Here is a 12,557-nt window from a genome sequence, read left to right on the forward strand (position 1 = left end):
TTTCTATAAGCAACAAATGGAAAAAAAATAACAAAAAAAAGGGGAAGGAGTAGGGGAATGAACCGGGGCAAAATATTTGAAACACACCAACAAAAACTGATACAACCATGCACACCTTTGATAAGAGACAAAATGAAGGAAAATAAACCTTTATAACTAACACTAATAACTAAGGGGCATCAACATTAACATGAAAAGCAAAAATTGTACAACAATAAACAAATAAACAAATACAAAAGAAGAACTGCTGCATTTCATTAAACTTTGACTGATAGTGATCAAAACAATACATATCGCTATCTCCCCTATGATAAGGAGGATTCCAACATCTGGCTACATATTATAGTATGTAACCTAAAGAGTCATCAACATTGAAAATGTGTCCAATCCCTAGCAAAGTCACTATTACAAAAAGGAGGAGTTCAGAATAGACATACTTGGCACATTACACGAGCAATCACAAAAGCAAAACCCCTATATCTAACAATGCTATTTGTTGGACACAATCCAAAAAAGTCAAATCAAAATACCATCAAGCCAGCATGATTACATGTCCATGTATTTGGAACCACAAGCCTTCCTAAATACTTATAGATAAACTATATAAGACACCTACACCTACACACAGCAGCTCAATTCCACACCTTCAATCAAACTCCATTAACCTTAGCAACCTTCAACCCACGCCCATCTGCATCAACAGCAACCTCTTCAAACTGAGGATTCAAATTTCTCTTACTCTTGGAGGTGACAACATGATTTTCATGGGTAAGCTTCTCTCCATTTTGGGAAGGTGCTTCAAGAACATGGGACAACAGCTCCTATGAGAAAGAAATTGAAAAAACATATGAATCTCACTGAAGAATCCAAAATACAATTAGAAACAACACACATAAGAATGAGGAATAAAATATTATACATCAGCACCTGAGTTTCTTTTTCCGTTGAGCTAAGCATATATCGATTTCAGCAGAAAGATCATCACTAAGAGTATCATTGCTGGGAGTTTTCTCTTCCTTTCCATGCTCACCATCAATTAACCCAACAAATTCACTCCCCACAGAAATAACAGGCTATTTTTCAGCCAAAAAATCTATAAGAACTGGGGATTTACACAACATCCCAGCACAATCACCAACATCTTTCTCAGTTTTGATAAAACTATCAGAAGACTCCTTCTTAATACCAACATCAGCTTTTCCAGCAGGAACAGATTTGTGTAAGTCATGCTCCTATTCATATGCAATAAGAGTTTAAATAGGTAACGATCATAACAGAAATTGACAACAGCACAATAAAGAAACAAAAATATGAAATTAATGATGAATTAACAGGATCTAAAAACATTTGCATGTATATCTAACCTTTTTGGGAGAAGACTCATCATCAGCATCATAATTGGGAAGTTCAAACATCGCAATGATGGTGCAATCATCACAAATTCTCGTAACTCGGAAAGTCCCATAAAATGTATCATGTGGGACACCTTTGGTATCAACCTTGAGCAGCAACTTCTTTCCAATCAGCCCTTGGAATATGGGAGGATAAGTATCCCCACATATAACCTATTTTGAAAGTAACACATATAAGAAATATTGTTTGAATAAGGAACATGCCATCCCATAAAGTGAAAACACATGGAAAAAAACTAACAACATACACTTGCATCTCTTTGAACTTCAGTAAACAAATCAGCACATGATTTCTTAAGCAAATAGGAAGCCTCACGATCAAAGAGAAGGAAAATACCCTCCCCAGTATGATCTTCAACTGTCACTTTAATTTTAAATCTGGAGAGAGAAGAACAAAGGGGGAAGACAATCATTCAAATACATAATACCAAGAAACCTTATTTTTATAAACAGTCCACTCTACAAAATGAGAACACATTTTTCAATAAAAATTCTGACCTTGGAGTAACATTAGTTATGTGCTTCAAACAAAAATCACAGTAATAGGCACCATTTTGAGGATGGATACCCTTTCCACACACACAAGCAGAATACCACCAACCTCCATCCTCAACAATACCTTGGATTGCTCCAAAGATGATAAAAGAACCCTCCTATTTTTTAGGCATTTCAAAGTTAATTAACAACAGGAATGGAAAAACAGATCTGGAAATCCTTGTTTCATTTTCTTTTTCGCTCACTTGTGTATAAAACAAACAAAAACACAACTAACTCAAAAGAAGACAACCTGATTGTTATCTTGAAGCTCTTCAATAGTGCACTTTCTAGTTAGACGCATGAAGTCATCTTCCAAGGAGAGAACCTTACCCTCATTTGCAATAAACAGTGGCTGGGTACCACTGCCACCTTGCTCAATCATACTAAAAGAAAATTAATGCAAATATTTGTAATTGTTACTCCAGATTCCTAGTAAAAAAAATACAATAAACATAAACATCAACAAAAGAAAGCATGCTAACCTCTGCCTGAAGTCAACAACTTCAGGAATATCAGGATTAAATAACATTTGTGTCGCATACATGACATTTTGAAGACCAACTTGACCTACAGAGAAACAAAGAAAGAGTATAGCAAAACTTTCTTGGAGAAAACACGTACATCAGCCATGAGATGTGCAGAAAAAAAAAAAACAACATACCCCGAAAGAACTTGACTTTTGCAAGTTGAATAACTACAACAGGCTGCTCCACATACCCAGAGGCAAGGAAATGATTTACTTGATTAACATAATCCCCAAACAATGCACATCTCACTGTAAGACTGAAACTCAAAAGATCACAAAGAATCAAACAGAAAACAAGCAAAAAGATATTTAAAAGATAAAGAGAAAGCAGCAGAAATGACTTAAGAAACATACTCTTTTGAAGTTAATTCCAATGCAATCATTTTCACAATTTTTTCCTCTTGCATATTCTTTCTCTTCTCCAACTGAAGTTAAAAGTCCAATGACATCTATTCCAAATAAACACAACCTATTAACTATTAAAAGGATTTGTTTAAAAAACTTAAATAACAGAACAGCAGCAAGATATACACACCAACTAAAAAATCATAATCTTGGGTCATGTTCAGCAGCTCAGAAAAAGGAAACATGTTGAAACAAGTCTTAGGGATAACATCTTCATCAACAGCTACAACAGTGGTTCGGTGAAGGAAAACCAATTTGAATTCATGGGAAGTTGCTCTATAACTACCATGATTTGACACAACACTAAAATATGCCATTCTATAAACTTGTCCTTCAACTATATGATCCCTAAACCTATTAAGGAGTGGTTTCTTGACAGTAGCTTGAATTTTTCCACACTATAAATGGAACAAAACAACAAATCAGATTAATGAAACACATAATTTTAATTTGAAAACTTAAAAAACAGCAAGTAAGACCGTATTTAAAAGAGAAACTAATAGGGGCTAACATGTTCATCAAGGAGAATCATCTCCATTGAGTTAGGAACCTCATGGTTACCAAAAGAGGGTACAACCCAAAGCCTTAGAACCCTAACTTTCAGCCTCCAAGCCTCTCTAGGAGGATGCATCTTAGAAATCATATCAAATGGTGGAGGCATTGCAGTAAAAAGAAAGGAGATAAACAGACTTGATGAAATATATGTAAATGTAAACACTTCAAATCTGAATTAATTTCAGGTTAGGAGCAAACACAAGAAATCAGAATGTTTGTGCATTCAATGTGCTTCACCAACCATCCTTTTATAGAAAAAATCCAGGATACAATCTCACCTTTTTGAATTCAAATCAAATTGAGGAGGGAAATGCAGGGTAGTGGAGTTGAATAACCAAATTTTTCATTTAATGAGAAAGAAGAAATGAATGAATTGATATCAATCACATCACCACTAACCAAATAGGTTACATAGAAAGCACATACCATGTTGTAGGCATTCCCACATTCTCATCCCCGTTTAATGGAAGATAGACAACTAATGATAACACCAAAAGCTGAAACAACACAAAAACAGGAAAAAGTAGTGATACTTTCGAGAAACAATAAAATAGGCAGTCACCAACTACAATCAACAATGACTCTAATGATGGCAATTAGAGTTGGTAAATGTCTTAGGTAGGGATACATTGGAAAAAGCAGCTAAATGGGAACAAAAGTATAAACAAACATGAATAAAAATCTGTCAATCACATCAACTTTTTTCTTTGTGTAATGACACATGGTAGTTAGATCCACAATAACATGAACCAATTCTACTTGCACAAGAGCATTCTTTTCTTAATGAACCTCTTAACTTCAGCACAAGGAGGTATCCAACAGCTGAGATACGAAACACATTTAACACAATCAACAGAAAAATGTAATCAAATTCATTTGAACTTAAAAAGAAATAAAAAAACAACAGGATAAACATCAATATTTGTGATTCACATCACCACTAATAGAATAGATTAGTTACGAAACCCATTCTTTCATAATCATGGAGACAATCCACATGCAACCAGTAACACAAATAGCAGAGTATCCCATATTTTTTTCTGTAATACTCAGTAGAAAATAGGCATCGAAAAAATTGTGAAAATCAGTTAAACTTTGGGGCAGTTCTAGTAACACAAAGACTAACGTGATACCATCTTAGTCTAAGAAAGCCACTTCCTCTGTGAATCACATCTCAAATTCAGCAGAAAAATTGCATGTCTTTTCAAGAGATGAAACACAAAACAATTTTTATATAAATAATAATTAAAAAAATATACAATGAATTTGAATTGAAGTTCCAAATCTTTCATTCAATCAGGAAAAAGCTATTAATCAATTCATATCAATCACATCACCACTCACCAAATAGGTTAGATAGAAAGCCCATACCTTGATAGGCACTCCCACATTATCATCTCCATTCAATGGCATTGAGACAATTAATCATAGGAGCAAAACCTGAACCAACAAAAAAACAGTAAAAAAAACCAACCTTTCAAGAAATCAAGAAATAGGGTTGACAAATTGAGATATGAGACCACAACTACTACAGTAAACATACAGCTCATAACACCATAGGGAAGGCAGTAATCATATACCAGAAACAATGATTCCACTAATGACAATCAGAATTGGTATAAATTGGTTAGATAAGGATACTTTCAAAACACTATACAGAAACATGAGTAAAAATCGGTCAATGACATAAACATTCATGCAAGGGATGAAATTGAAACCTCATACCTTGATAATGATTCACAAATTTCGAATTATCAAATGAAGAATATACACCACAACCTTATTATGTATCCATACCACATTTTCACGCGAATACTACATCAAACATACATAATGGGACATGTTTCTATATACAAAAAACAGTTTAAAAACAAAGGGATTTGTTCAACAAACAAGAACTAAAAATTAAAAAACATATTCATGAAAAAAACAAAACACCTGCAACAAACAATATAACAGGTAACAAAATAAAGATGTGATAATGAGATAAAAATGAAACCTAACACGAACTCCCAAAAATTGTAACCAACAAGATAAACCCACAAAAGAATTGAATAACCAAATCTTTCATTTAATGAGAAAGAAGCTATGAACCAATTCAATTCAATCACATCACGTGTCACCAAATAGGTCAAACAGAAAGCCCATACCCTGTTAGCCTTTCCCACATTCTCATCAACATTCAATAGCACATAGACAACTAATGATAGGAGCAAAAGCTGAACCAACACAAAAACAGGAAAAATAACTGAACCTTTGGAGAAATATAAAAATAGGGGAAAAAATGACATATTACACCTCACGTACTACAATCCAGCTACATGTCACTAGACCACATGGAAGGCACTCACCAACTACCCCAAACAATAATTCTAGCGATAGCAATAAGAGTTGGTAAATCTATTAGGTAGGGATACATTCAAAGCAGCAGACAAAACGGAACAAAAGCATAGAGCAACATGAATAAAAATCAGTCAATCACATCAACATTCATGAAAAGGATGAGACTGAAACCTCATACCTTGATAATGATTCCAAAATTTCCAATTTCCAATAAAAATATATAACAGAACCTTATTAGGTGTAGAGAACACAGTTTCATGGGAAGACGAACTGCTGGATACTTTCTTCTTTGGCTAAACACATGTGTTAGTTAGAAAAAGAACACCATGAAGCCATTTTACTGACACAAGGGCATTCTTTTCTGAATTAACCTCTTAACTTGGGGCCAAGGATGTGTATATCCATCCAACAGCTGAAATATAAACAGATTTAACACAATCAACAGAATTTTTACATAAAAAATAAAAAAAACTGACAATGCAGTTGACTTGAGATAAATAATCTTTCTTTCAATGAGGAAAATGCTATGAATCAATTCATATCAATCACATCAATAGTCACCAAATGGGTTAAATAGAAAACCCATACCTTGATAGGCGGCATTCCCACATTCTGATATCCTTGAAATGACACACAGACAACTAATAATAGGATCAAAACAAGAACCAACACAAAGAAACTGAAAACAAGTGAAACTTTCAATAAATGAAGAAAATCAATTCATATCAATCACATCAATAGTCACCATATGGGTTAAATAGAAAACCCATAACTTGATAGGCACTCCCACATTATCATCTCCATTCAATGGCATAGAGACAACTAATAATAGGAGCAAAACATGAACCAACACAAAAGCACAGAAAACAAGTGAAACTTTCAATAAATAAAAAAATACTGACCAGAAACTGACATATGAGAGCATACCAACTACAATACATCTACACGCCACAGGGAACCCATTAATCAAGTACCCAAACAATCATTCTACTGATGACTATAACAGTTGGCAAATATGTTAGGTAAAGATATATTGAAAACAGCAGATGGGTTGAAAAAAAAAAGTATATAGAAACATGAGTAAAAATCTATCAATGACATCAACATGCAAGAAAACCATGAGATTGAATGTACAGAAACTAAAAAATTAAAAATAAATTAATAAAAACAGAACAGTCATGCTACAAAGAAATGAACAGGTAACAAAAGAACATCTGATAATGAGTTCAAAATGAAAGTTAACAGCAAATCCCAAAAAATGTAACCAAGTACATGAACCCACAAAAAGAAAACAATATCAGAAACAGAATTTGAAATTAGAAATTTCACAAACCCTACACACAACATGTGCCTAAAACATGGAACAGATACCCAATCACAAATTGGAACATTAGGAATTTCACAAACCCTAGATAAGAAAATGTCCCTTACCCATATAACAGATACCAGTAATCATCAGAATTTGCAAAATTTGGGATTTCAGAAACCATAGACAAAATCATCAGAATTTGCAAAATTAGGGATTTCAGATACCATAGACAATAAAACCAGTGTAAATCGCGGATCAAAATTTGAAAGAGAATTTGCAAAATTAGGGAAGAAACCATTCACAAAATCATCAATATTTGCAAAATTAGGGATTTCAGATACCATATACAATAAAATCAGTGTAGATCGCGGAACAAAATCTGAAAGATTAGGAATTTCACAAACCCTAAAAAATAAAATCTCGCTTAGCCATTGAACAGAAACCGGAAAACATCAAAATTTGCACAATTAGAGATTTCAGAAACAATAGACAATAAAACCTGGTTCAATCGCGGAACAGATACCAAAATCCATCACAGGGATCTGAGATATTGAATCTGAGCGGAAAATTGGGAAATCTGGAAACCAGATGAACGGCGAGGAACAAACTCCCAGGAGAACACGGCTCCTAGAAACCGTATGGTACGGAACACAAAACGAAACTTGGAGACGAGAGCAAAGCTCCTAGGGTTGAAAGAAATCATTACCTACCGAAACAGATCCATCAAGAACGAAGGTTGCCTCAGCGATTCGGTGAAAAGTATGGGAGGTTGCGTGAGAGAAGAGCACAAATGGATACGTGACGACTGGTGTCAGAGCAGCACATGCACCGTCGGAAAAATGGGGCCAGGTGGAGGAGGTGCCACGGTGGAAGGGACCGTCCACCTCGGAGTGGAACCGGCGTGAGTCGCGGGGAGCTCTCCAGCTCGGAAACGAAACCACGCGTATCTAGTGTTTAATGATTCCAAAAAGAAAGCATTGAAGAAAACTGACGGTTTCTGCATCGAGAGAAGAAGAAAATTGGGGAAAAAGAGCATTGTCATTTTGATTACATTGATATGGTAAATTCGCTCCATTTTTTATAAAATTTTAGTATGTTATTCCTGGTGTAGAGATGAACATTAGGATATAACTTGCTAGTTGTATTGCCTTCTCTTTTGCCTGATTTGAGATACCTACTTTGTGGAGGGTTTATGTTGATTCCATCAGTTTTGATGATGTATTTTGTTGATTGTTGAGATACCCTAGTGTCACTAGCTAGGAAGACTGTTTGTGTACCCATTATTCTGATAGTGGAAGATTTTACTGGACTAGGTTCCGTGAGTTTTTTGTCCCTCTTTTAAGGGTTTTCCCATGTTAAAATTCTGGTGTCTAATTATTTAATTTCTGCCATTATATTTGCTGGTTGGAGTATCTTTGGTATTGCCTATTTAATTGCACAGGTTGTGAGAAAATTATTTTTGGTGTTTTCGCTGTTAGACAGGTTCTTGTTTTTGAACTTTTATTGAGTTTTTTCCAACAATAAACTTATGAAATTAGATATCAAATTAAAACTTAATTGAGAGAAAAATTTAAAACATTGTTATCTCTTAATTTAAAGTTGATTTGATATAATTTTATATATATAGATTATCAAGGCTCAAGTAATAAATATTTATGTAACTAATAATTATTAAATCATTTCTTTTGTCCACAATAGTACGAAGATACCTTCCGGCGGGTTCTGCCCTTGTGTAAAAACATCATTTATTTCCTCGAAGTCACCTTTCCAATCATCATCAGATGGTATACCGCCAGTTCCAGTGAATGCCTCATAAGCGTTTTTCATGAGTGCCTTCAACAGTTGATTACTCCATTGGTGATTCTTCTTTGTCTTCCTTACCTTATTTAACACTTAACAAGCATATGCAATAATTATTTTAACCAATATATCGTAATAATAATCATTTCAATGTAGTCAAAGTGTTCTATAATCACCATCAACATCTCCAACCACCCAAGCCTAGCTACGCGAATGACGAAGAAATCAAGAAAACGGGTAGGAATAACAGCTCTTCCTTTGTAATAATGCATAAGTGTGAAATTTGAATTTTTTAAAGTAAAAAAGTTGGTAAAGTAAATGGTTAATTATAAGGATACTACTCGCATAAAGATGATAAAATAAATTTTTTTTAGGTTGTTTATTTATCCACATTTAAAAATATGTTCTAAGAAATATAAATTAATAATAAAATATAAATTATGAATAGGATTAAATCAACAAGTAAATTAAAAGATCTAAGAAAAGAAATAATTATATTAATGATTTTAAGTAATATCAATTCAAATGACATTAGATTTTTTAAATTAATACAAAATAATATTTTTCAAAATTTGAATTTCACAATAAATTTTTATTCAAGAAATTTAAAATAGATAATAATTACTAGACTAAAAATAGAATAATTAGTAGATTAAAATATAAATTTTTAAAAATAAAAAAAAAAAATTATTAAAAAATTATAAATTTTTTTAAAATAAAAACTTAACTCGTAAAAATTTATTAAATTCTCAAAATAAAAAAGTATTAAAATGATAATGAAATAAAAAAAAACATAATATTATAAATTTATAAAAATAACAAAAAAAATAATTCTCTAATAAATTTTTTGTTAAAAATTTAAATTTTAAACAAATTAAAAAATTGACATAAAAAAAAAATAACAATTTTAATAATATCGCAACACTTTTTAATAAAAATATCACTTTAATCTATGTCATATCTCAAAAATCTAATACATGATAATTTATTCAATAGACGAAATCAAATATTTTTATGTAAAGATGTTTTGAGCATCTTTACCTAAGTGTCCACCAAATCATAATTAATCTTGTAATTTCTATAAAATATGTTCATTATTATCTTAATTTAAGAGTAATTAATCTCACTTTATCACTTTACTAACTTTCTTATTTTAAAAAATCTTGATCCAAAAGTGTGAATGGACCTCTCATATTTCCTCGCGCAATAGTCTTTTTTACACTTATATAGTAAAGTTTTTTTTATCTTTGGTTATGAAAGCTCACACACTTATATCAACACACTTTAAGTTGAAAAGTCTAAATAAATAATTCTAAGTGACCAATATTTTGTTTTTCTTGTTTTTGTCTTACTTTTGAATCAACATTTTTTCATTTTACTCTAATCCCTTGAGAGTTGAGAGTTATATCTATAACATTCTTTTTGTTATGCTTATATGTAAGTGTTGATGGTGTGTTTAAAGAGTTAACAAGCAATAACATATACCTTGTCCAGAAACACCAACAGAATACACGTATGCAGTTTTGATAGATTGGCAAATCACAGCATAGTTTGGTGGAAAGAATCCATCATATTTTTCTGATCTCTTTGATGGGTTTTCTTCATCGACCTTGTCCTTTGATGGGTTTTCTTCATCGACCTTGTCATCACTTCCCCAAGTAAAAAAAAGTTTGCCTGCACATAAACACAAGCATGTGTTTGCATTGCAATATAATTCTCTGATCTCTAAATGTTTTTTACCGTGTTAATTAATTATTAGGAAGTATTATATACAAAAAATCAGTCACATCTGATGTCACCGGTGAAGCATATTTCATATATTGAATTGGTTCAAGTACACACCAGAGAGAAAGAGAAGGGATAGAATGAAAATGTATTCACATACCAACAACAGAAATTAGTGATTTTGAGGATTTGTATAATGTGGTGTAATTCTCTGGAAGCAATTCTTCGGGTTCAGTTTTGTTCATCTTTTCCAAATACTTTTTCATTTTACTTTTGACATCCAATGGTTCTACAAGTATACCTTTAAAAAATGAAAAAAGAATTAGTAGATGAAATCAATCATTTTAAGAAAATAAATTATATTTAATTTAAACTTCATTTGAGAAAGAGTAAATAAATAAATATATACTCTAAACAAAAATAAAAAATAAAAATATTATAAATATTGAGTGTAGTTAGCCTTATGTGAAGTTGATAGATAAGAATCATTAGATGATAATTTAGTTAAACATGTTAAATCATTTAATAACTTTTAACTATTAACTTTAATTTCACATCAAATTAACTGCACATAAATTTTCATCTACAAATATTTGCAATTCTATAAGTGATAAGTAATTAGTATGTTCATACTGCACAAAAAATAAAACATTAATAAAACATAGCATAATAATAAATGTAGCTTTCAAAATATACAACCATATACTTACAGTGATAAAGGATTAATTTCCACCATGAAAATTTGATTCCACTTCGAAAGGCCAATGGCCTAGTAGCAAAGATTTTTAAAGGGGTGAGTCCTTTCTTGTTGCGGAGTGTAGCAAGTACAGGAAAACAATGCACTATTATGACTGCTAAATCTGTTCCACCATAACATAAATATATATATATATGAAAACAAATTAGTAATGTATATATTGATTATTAAAAATACTATTTGTATACTATAATCAGTAACTAATATATGTATAAATATATGTAATTTAATTTATTTTTAACGTGTATTTATATTTTAACATATATTTTATACTAGAGACTGATTTTGATTACTAATTTTAAAATACACGTATAGCATAGTCGATATCCTATAATAATTAAGCAATGAAGGTAGCTTACCAAAATGCTCCCTCCTAATAGCACAGTGGAGAATGCTATCTCCGTCATGGTCGCGGACAAGCTCCGGAAAAGTGATGGGGCGGCTCTTATCGGTATCATAGAGGTAAGCGAAGGCTTCCTTGTGCCAATTAAGAGCAGCAAGAAACAATGGTGTCTCCCCTTTCTTGTTCTTCAATGTCCTCAATTCTATCCTCTCCGCTATGATGCACTTGCACAGTTTCGCAAACCCCCTTGACGCCGCCACATGGAGAGGCGTGTCGCCGTGCTCATTCCCTTTCTCCAGAGCACCAGTGTTATGCGCCATGATTTCATACACAAGATCTTTAACAACTTCTCCTTCGTCCAAATCCACGGCCACGTGCAAAGCCGTATCCTTAGAATCGTTAACCGTTATGGTGTGTGCCTTTGGCTTTGAGTCGTACATCTTCCTTACTTCATCCCACCTGCCTTCTAATGTGTAATGCGCTAGCTTTTTACGCAATTCATCTTCTTCTGTCTCAACTTCGAATATTTCTTTCTTTGGTGATGAACTCATCATAGGGTACGACATTTTTTGCCAAATATTGCAAATTCTATGGCTTTCGGGCTTATGTTATACTTAGTATAGTTCACATCTTATATATACTATTTGCATTCCGATCCTCGAATCTAATGCTTTTAGCTTTATCTAGATCACAAGGGAAGAATAATATATTATTATAACTTTTGAGTCAAGCTCCTTCATGTAATCAACACTCTCATAAATACTCAAATGAGAATATCTTTATATAAAACGTGATAGCTAATAATTATTAACTAATTAACATAATATAAATCAAAATTTTAGGTA

The 12,557-nt window shown here is 32.4% G+C and overlaps 2 protein-coding genes across 2 annotated transcripts; both read right to left on the bottom strand.

Moving 5' to 3' along the window:
• Positions 1-1,036: 1,036 nt before the first annotated feature.
• On the bottom strand, positions 1,037-7,431 carry LOC130939339 (uncharacterized). The gene is made up of 12 exons (XM_057867447.1): positions 7,266-7,431; positions 6,545-6,600; positions 6,367-6,457; positions 5,586-5,689; positions 3,862-3,932; positions 2,611-2,732; positions 2,432-2,516; positions 2,200-2,332; positions 1,911-2,065; positions 1,661-1,790; positions 1,365-1,565; positions 1,037-1,232 (listed from the first exon to the last, which is right to left on the bottom strand). The coding sequence occupies exons 1-12, from the start codon at positions 7,429-7,431 to the stop codon at positions 1,074-1,076; spliced, it is 1,473 nt and encodes a 490-aa protein (XP_057723430.1). The 3' UTR covers positions 1,037-1,073.
• A 3,333-nt stretch (positions 7,432-10,764) lies between these two features.
• On the bottom strand, positions 10,765-12,278 carry LOC130939340 (uncharacterized). The gene is made up of 3 exons (XM_057867448.1): positions 11,729-12,278; positions 11,323-11,472; positions 10,765-10,913 (listed from the first exon to the last, which is right to left on the bottom strand). Exons 1-3 carry the CDS (start codon positions 12,276-12,278, stop codon positions 10,765-10,767), a joined length of 849 nt encoding a protein of 282 aa, XP_057723431.1.
• Positions 12,279-12,557: the final 279 nt, after the last annotated feature.

This window comes from Arachis stenosperma, chromosome 7 (assembly GCF_014773155.1).
Source record: "Arachis stenosperma cultivar V10309 chromosome 7, arast.V10309.gnm1.PFL2, whole genome shotgun sequence".
NCBI lineage: Eukaryota > Viridiplantae > Streptophyta > Magnoliopsida > Fabales > Fabaceae > Arachis > Arachis stenosperma.

Excerpts from the sequence above, each read along its gene's own strand:
- LOC130939339 (XM_057867447.1), bottom strand. The coding sequence starts at position 7,431 with ATGGTATCTGAAATCCCTAATTTTGCAAATATTGATGATTTTGTGAAT. Across the intron at positions 5,690-6,366 it reads TGGGAATGCCGCCTATCAAG|GTTCAGTTATTTTTCCTGTT; the intron begins GTATGGGTTTTC and ends ATTTCTCCAAAG. Across the intron at positions 1,791-1,910 it reads ATAACTAATGTTACTCCAAG|ATTTAAAATTAAAGTGACAG; the intron begins GTCAGAATTTTT and ends TTCTCTCTCCAG.
- LOC130939340 (XM_057867448.1), bottom strand. The coding sequence starts at position 12,278 with ATGTCGTACCCTATGATGAGTTCATCACCAAAGAAAGAAATATTCGAA. Across the intron at positions 11,473-11,728 it reads TATTAGGAGGGAGCATTTTG|ATTTAGCAGTCATAATAGTG; the intron begins GTAAGCTACCTT and ends ATGGTGGAACAG. Across the intron at positions 10,914-11,322 it reads GAAATTAATCCTTTATCACT|GTATACTTGTAGAACCATTG; the intron begins GTAAGTATATGG and ends CATTTTTTAAAG.